Genomic DNA, 7,500 nt, shown 5'->3' on the forward strand with positions numbered 1-7,500 from the left:
AAAAGTATAAGTAAATGCATGGTGTAAGTACAATTCTAGCGCATGATATTACATAGATGTTACACCACTTACTCTATTGTACCTAAGGAGCTAGATAGACTAAAAGTACTAAAAACCTCATCCAACCAGCACTGAGTCAGCTGATCATATGACATGTACACAGTTACCTGTGTTGGAGGGAGACTGTGTTTCTTTCTTTGCTTTTACTTGTACTTTTGACATCTCTGGAATAGAACAGACAACTCTGACAGATTAACACAGGAAACATTGTTAAGCCATCCATCTTATTACACCTAATAACCCTGTCTATTTTAAATTTATTTTGTGCTACTATTGCATTTCTGGCCTGCTAGTTCCTGCTAAGCTGCCCATATCCCCTCTGAATGATTTAGCATTTAGCAACTACCACAACAAATAGTAATGACGCCTCCTTTGTAACTGTGTATAATGGTCTCTTGAATGCAGGCAGCTTTGCCAACCAGTCAGATTTGTTTTTGTAATATGTGTACAGACGTATGGGATCAAATTCAACATGTGCAATGCAGTTTATACTTTATCCGTCATTGTTCCCACACGAGGTGAAAAGAGTTGGTTTAAACAAAGAGAGTTTTCCTGAATCTGCCGAAAAGTTTTTAATCAGGATCAGAGTCCTGCAAGGAACCTTGGATGGGAGCGACTGCCAGATCTTTAGATCGGATTAGATTTGTGTAAGTGAATCTCGATTCCTAGACCAGCCTTCAGGACCTGATTGGGTAGATGCGGCATCGGCAGGGCCGCTGACAGCTTTGATGGGCCTGGGGAAAAGGTCCCCTTACAGGGCCCACACCCAATACATACAATGTAATAATGAGGGCCAATTTCTGGGCCCCATCTCTCCCTAGACTAGTGTTTCTCAACGGGGGCGCTACAGCCCCCCAGGGGGCGTTGGGAAGCCCTAGGGGGGCGTTGAGAAGGACACAACTGAGTGGGGGAGGGGCTTAGGTTCCATTGGGGGGCATGGGTGTATTTTATTCTTCAATACTAAGGGGGGGATCGGATGCTTATGATGAGGTGAAGGGGGCATTGGGAAGCTTAGGACGAGGTCCAGGGGGGGTTTGTTCAAAAAAGGTTGAGAACCGGTGCCCTAGACCTTGGACAACTGATCCCTTTGTCCACCGTTGTCGGCTTCCCTGCATATTGGTCATATAATGAATTGAACTAGAATAGAAAACACCATTTGTAGAAGCACCTTTGAAAGGAAGAGAGATGAGGATACGGTATTACTTACAAACTAATTCTAAACTAATCTGCATCATAATCTTTTTTTCCCCCACATACTATTTTTCCAGGAAAACTGTAGTCAAGAACAGGATTCCGGAGGTGATTTACGAGGCTGTGTGTGACTCTGCCTACTGTGACTATCCCCATGGCGACTGGGACACTCATGAGAGTCTGAACGCAGTGCCTGTGCACCAGGTGATGCTGGTGCTCCATGCCGAGAGAGGGCAGCCCAGGAGCTACACGGCCCAGTACAGACGCGTGGCTGTGGGCTGCACCTGCATGTGGGCCAAGATGGCTTAACAAAAACACTCCTGCTAGCAATGGGACAATGGACAGAGATGCATCTACATACATACATACACAGTACATGCACGGATGCATGCACACACACGTCACACACACACACACACACACACACACACACACACACACACACACACACACACACACACACACACACACACACACACACACACACACACACACACACACACACACACACACACACACACACACACACACACACACACACATTCATTCACAATCATTGTATATTTTTAATGGCCTAAGATGAATGTGAATACAATTATGGTGGTCAAATGAATAAATTGTACAACCAGTGAGTTTGAACATGTCTTGTGTCATTAATTGTCATTACATTTACATGCAATAGTTTGAATGCTTATCTATCGCTATCAGTCTGTTATTAAGTATATACAGTTATGCATTCTGATGCAAAAACACACCTTTGAAATGATAATGCAACACTACCAATTATTATCTAAACTTACAGTATACGAATCAGGGCTATGGAACATAGGGGGTTCTAGAAGGGGCCGAGCATTGGGCAGGGCCCCTATAGAATTTCTTCTCGCCCCTGTGCTGAGCAAAGAATTATTTAAACTTAAAAGTGGGCCCATTTGGACCCAAACACAATAGAAACCAAACACAAAAATTAGATAATAATTTGTAATGAAAACTAACTATGTAATCAAACTATATAATATGAAATATTGCCCCATTTTTCATTAGAAAATTAGAAATGCCTCTGTTGTGAAAAGTGGTCAATAAGAGAGACATGCAGTATGTCAGTGTGATTCAGACACAGAATAGACAGAGTAATATCACAATGCTATAACCTGGAAAGAGAGGCAAAAGAAAGGTTTGCTTAACAGACAATATCATATGAAGAGTTCAGATGCAAAACCCCCTAAGTGCCTTTTCAGAAAATAATCTTAATTCAGTTTTATGGAATACAAAGCTATCAAAATTGCATGGTTTTTTATTTTATTTATGTAATATAGCTATTTATATGTATTATCAAGTACATGAATGTAAACCAAACCAACAACGGGGTTCTCTAAAAATATGGAAGTGCAGATCTTCAGAAATGGAGTTAGGGGGTTTTGCATCTGAACTCTTCATATGTAACCTAAGATAACCTATGATGATTTGGCTTACTGTATTCAGCAAAAGCATAGAGATCAGTGAGATATGATAAGTCAATGTGAGTCAGTAGCTGAGATGTTTTCCTGCATGTGCCATAGTGACACAGTGTCCAGTGGCTATGGAGCCCCTCTACTCTGGTAGTACCACTAGGAGTAGAAGAAAAAGCATGTTCAGGGAAAAACACAGTCGGGGCAGTGTGAGCTGAAGAATGTCGCATGATTGCTAATCCTTAGGCGGACCTGGGTCACTTTCCTCCCCCCTTTCTTTTTTTCTTTCTTTTTTTCCTCAGAGCTGAGATGGACGCATTTTTTACTCTCGTGGTGCAAAAACACGACAGCTGGAAAGTTTTAAAGTTGTGCTTTTGCAGCAGAACGCTTTTGAGCTAAACAAAAACAAAAATACAAGAACATCTTCAGTGCTTCAGAGTCTGGATTGAGCAAGATCTTAGGATCATACCCATACATACCAAAACCTACTGCAAGTAAGAAAAGGCAGGCTACAGACCATCTATGGGTGTATAGGTTTGAGGGCCATGTCTCTTGTTGGTTACTCTTGGACTTGAAGGAATGCTTGCACATAACACAAGGCATGATACCGACATGGAGGGTCAATAGGAATTCTCTGTTGTGAGGGTAAGTGATCTTAACCATGTCCTGTAGCTGTTGATTGTTTGACAAATGCATATCGTCAAGAAACATAACCAAGCGAGGAAAATGGTGCACATGTAGGCTACTGGTACATCATTTTACACTCAACAGTGATCATATCATCAGAATCAGTATCAGAATATTTTCATTTTGGTATTTTTGACAACACCTGAATGATATACAGAAAAAAAAAATCCTTCCTTAAAATACATGTGTAACAATAGTAACTGTAGTGTGATACAGTCTATACGCTTATGGCTGCATGCTGTAGGAGAGAATTTATAGAGCTGTATGATATAACACAAGATGTCTTCCTTTTCCCTCCTCCTTCTTCAGCACTGGTCTTTCCTCCAAACTTCCCATCATGCCTCAGTGGGCGTGGATGTGCCTCAGTTTCCTGTCCCCGCGTCGGAGGCGGGGTGGAGGAGGTGTTGGTGGTGTTGGTGGTGTTGGTGGTGCTGGCGTTGGTGGTGGTAGTGCTTCCCCCCGCCTCCCATCTCCCCAGGCCACTGTATCAGCCAGAGACGTGCCCGTCCTCTTCCGTGAGCCCTATATCCATGCCGGCTACCGGCCAGTGGGACAGCCCCTCGTCTGCTACCTCCTCAGCCTCTTTCAGGTGAGATGGACGGCTTGGCCCGAATGGTTAGGGCTTTGGGCTCAAAGGGTTCAAAGGGTTTCAGGTTTGAGTACCACCTGGCCACTAGGCAATGGCTGTCCTTGAGCAAGGCACCTATAATCCCAAATTGTTTGCAGGACAGTAAGCAATACCCTGTAATAACTGTAAATCGCTTTGGATTTAAAGTGTCAACTAAGTGTATTGTGTTGTAGCCTATCGTAATGTAAACGTGAAAAAGGCCCATACCTCCAATGAAGCCCTGAACGTAAACCATGGGATGGCACACTTCAGGATAAACTAAAACAACCTGCTAAAAACATACCGCAAGAAAAACTTGACACATTGCAAAAACTTGACATGGTAAACAAATGAAAACAAATAAGAGCATGTGTGTGTGTATGTGTATGTTTGTGTCTCCACCAGGTGCACAACGAGACCCTGAACGTGTGGAGCCACCTGTTGACCGGCGTGGCCGTGCTGCTGCGCTTCCTCTTCCGCTTGCACACCTGGGAATCGGAGGCGGAGCCTCTGGACCTGACGGCCCTGCCCCTGTGCCTCTACCTGAGCTCCGCCCTGGCCTACCTGTCCTGCAGCGCGGCGGCCCACCTGTGCCAGTCCCACTCCGAGCTGGCGCACTACTGCCTCTTCTTCCTGGACTACGTCGGGGTTAGCGTGTACCAGTATGGCTGTGCGCTGGCCCACTACGTCTACAGCTCCGAACCGGCATGGCGCGACTCCGCCGTGGGCGCCCACTTCCTGCCAGCCGCCATCTTCCTGGCCTGGCTGACGTGCGCCAGCTGCTGCTACGCCAAGATGCGCTATCAACGGCCGTACCCGCTGCGCCGCAAACTCTTCCAGCTCGTGCCCACCAGCCTGGCCTACCTGCTGGACGTCAGCCCCGTGGCGCACCGGCTGGCCAGCGCCAACAACGGCTCACCAACGGACGCGGACGTTGCCGGCGACCCCGCGTTGACGCTGCACGCGCTGCAGATCGGCTTCTTCCTGCTGGCCGCGCTCTTCTTCTCCTGCCCGCTGCCCGAGTGCCTCCTGCCGGGCCGCTGTGACATCGTGGGGCACGGGCACCAGGTCTTCCACCTCTTTCTGGCACTGTGCACACTGGTCCAGCAGGAGGCGCTGATGAGGGACTACGTGTGGCGGCGGCGGGCGCTGGAGAAGCTGCACGGCCGGGACACGCTGCTGATGGCCTGCCTCTCCTTCCCCACGCTGGTGATATGCAGCTCGCTCACCGCCTGGGCTATGGCCCTACGTGTGAAGAGGAGACTCAGGGCCAGACCCAAGTAATCGATAGCCAATCATCAGACCAGGGGCCTACTACAAAGCCGGTTCAGGATAAGTTAAGGTTAAGTTAAGAGGGAAATCATCTACTAGAAGAGCCTGGAGTCCTCATTTTCTTAGGAAAAGCTCTTGTATTAGATGATTTACCTCTTAACTTAACCTTAACTTATCCTGAACCAGCTTTGTAGTATAGGCCCCAGGCATGAGTAAAAAAATATGTACCTACACCCGCTCATCATTCAGAGACCAAGCTTAGGGCCAGGCTGCAGGGTTGATAGGTGATGATTGATGATCAAACTGTAGGCCTGAGTAATTGATAGTCAGTGATTGATCATCGGACCAGGCCTGAGCAATCACTGTCAGGAATTGATGATCGGACCAGGCCCAAGTAATCTATAATCAATGAAAAGGCCTAAATAATCAAGCTCACAACTCGGGGACTAATCACAATCCAAAGGAACGGTTTAACACTGTATGGGGACATCAATAAGCTAGGAGGAAGAGTAAAAGGAAAGTTGTTAGAATTGTTAGATCAGATCTCAGGTCAGGTTCCATGTTTTTTTTATATTTCACGGAATGCCCCCCTTTTTATTTACTGTGTCACCCGAGCACAAAAAAGTGCTTGGCTTCATTTTCTAGTCTTTTTCACTTATCTTCTTACTAATGTGTTATGGATGTACAAGGTTCGGAATCGGATGTACATGTACCTTTTGTTAGTAAATTTCAGTCACTATGTATATTGCTGACTCATTCATTCATTCATTCATTCATTCATTCATTCATTCATTCATTCATTCATTCATTCAGTCAGTCCCCTCGTGTGTGTTGTTTGGCTACAGAGCAGGTGCCCAGCCAAGATAAGCTCTGTAGTGCTACAGTGTGTGTGTGTGTGTGTGTGTGTGTGTGTGTGTGTGTGTGTGTGTGTGTGTGTGTGTGTGTGTGTGTGTGTGTGTGTGTGTGTGTGTGTGTGTGTGTGTGTGGGCTTGTGGTGCTTTGTGCCTTGGCACTTTCGTTGCTTCTTGTGCAAACTTAGCAAAGCTGGATAAGAAACTCTATTGGTCACGACTCACGAGAGCAAACACAGACACTTGCAGTCCTTAGCACCCTTACTCTCTCTCTCTCTCTCTCTCTCTCTCTCTCTCTCTCTCTCTCTCTCTCTCTCTCTCTCTCTCTCTCTCTCTCTCTCTCTCTCTCAGTTGCAACTCGGTTTAAAAAAAAATCGCGTTGCGATGTCATCGTAGCATGCCTCTTGACTCACTGGGTATTGCTGCCATTTCCATTCCACGTCATACCCACAGAGGGGGAAATAATGAAAGCTAACACTACTGCATACAGCACAAAAATGTTGGAACAAAGTCAGATTTTACATTGTAGGAGTTGAAATCTCAGTTGTGAGAGTTTCACTGAATCAGGCTTTCCAGGGTTTTTACTGTCTCGTTTGGTCATCTTGACGTGCGTACTATCAAAGAGAAACAGAGTAACTGAAACTCAGTAACTTTCTGAGTGCAACCAAAATCAAACATTCGCTTTTCATTAGGGCTGGGACTTGACTAAAAATTGTAATTGAATTAATCTATAGGCTTTGAAATTAATTAATCGAATGAATCGCATTTTAATCGCATTTAAATATCTGACTTGAGAACAGTGAAAAGTATTTTTTTCACATGAATTTTGTCTAATGACAATAAGTAAGCTTAATCTAAAGACATTGTTACTTTTTAAAAGAAGAGAGAATTTCAGCAGACTGTTCACCATCAGGCATAATACTGCCTTCCACTTGTCTAATCCAGAACTATTAAGCTATATTTTGAAGTGCGATTAAAATTAGTAATTTTTTTTAAATCTCGTTAATTTTTGATTGATTAATCAAAATTAATTAATGCATTAATGTCCCAGCCCTACTTTTTATGGTACTTCTGAAATCTCACTCCCAGCTCGGGTCAAAACTTGTCTTTCTAAATATCTCAATAACAGATTCATACTCAGTATCAAAGTATCAAAGTCAAAAGTCAAAATGTACATTATTGTCAAAAAACACAGAAGATTGAAATTGCGTTTGACCAGTCTCCAATATACAGTTAAACTGAACATATAGATCAAACATTGACAATAATCACACACACACACACACACACACACACACACACACACACACACACACACACACACACACACACACACACACACACACACACACACACACACACACACACACACACACACACACACACA

The 7,500-nt window shown here is 44.7% G+C and overlaps 2 protein-coding genes across 2 annotated transcripts in view; both read left to right on the forward strand.

The window, feature by feature from the left end:
- Positions 1-1,560, forward strand: part of il17a/f2 (interleukin 17a/f2) — a 4,545-nt gene extending 2,985 nt beyond the window's left edge. The window contains exon 3 of the mRNA XM_063224089.1: positions 1,329-1,560. Within this exon, the coding sequence (XP_063080159.1) occupies positions 1,329-1,560 (232 nt within the window). The remainder of the gene's footprint in view (positions 1-1,328) is intronic.
- A 1,862-nt stretch (positions 1,561-3,422) lies between these two features.
- The window catches only part of LOC134435110 (membrane progestin receptor beta-like), a 12,539-nt gene continuing 8,461 nt past the window's right edge, over positions 3,423-7,500 (forward strand). The window contains exons 1-3 of the mRNA XM_063183942.1: positions 3,423-3,433; positions 3,834-3,972; positions 4,396-5,259. Coding sequence (XP_063040012.1) covers positions 3,423-3,433; positions 3,834-3,972; positions 4,396-5,259 — 1,014 coding nt within the window. The remainder of the gene's footprint in view (positions 3,434-3,833; positions 3,973-4,395; positions 5,260-7,500) is intronic.

The sequence above is a fragment of the Engraulis encrasicolus genome, chromosome 19, assembly GCF_034702125.1.
Source record: "Engraulis encrasicolus isolate BLACKSEA-1 chromosome 19, IST_EnEncr_1.0, whole genome shotgun sequence".
NCBI classification, from domain to species: Eukaryota; Metazoa; Chordata; class Actinopteri; order Clupeiformes; family Engraulidae; genus Engraulis; species Engraulis encrasicolus.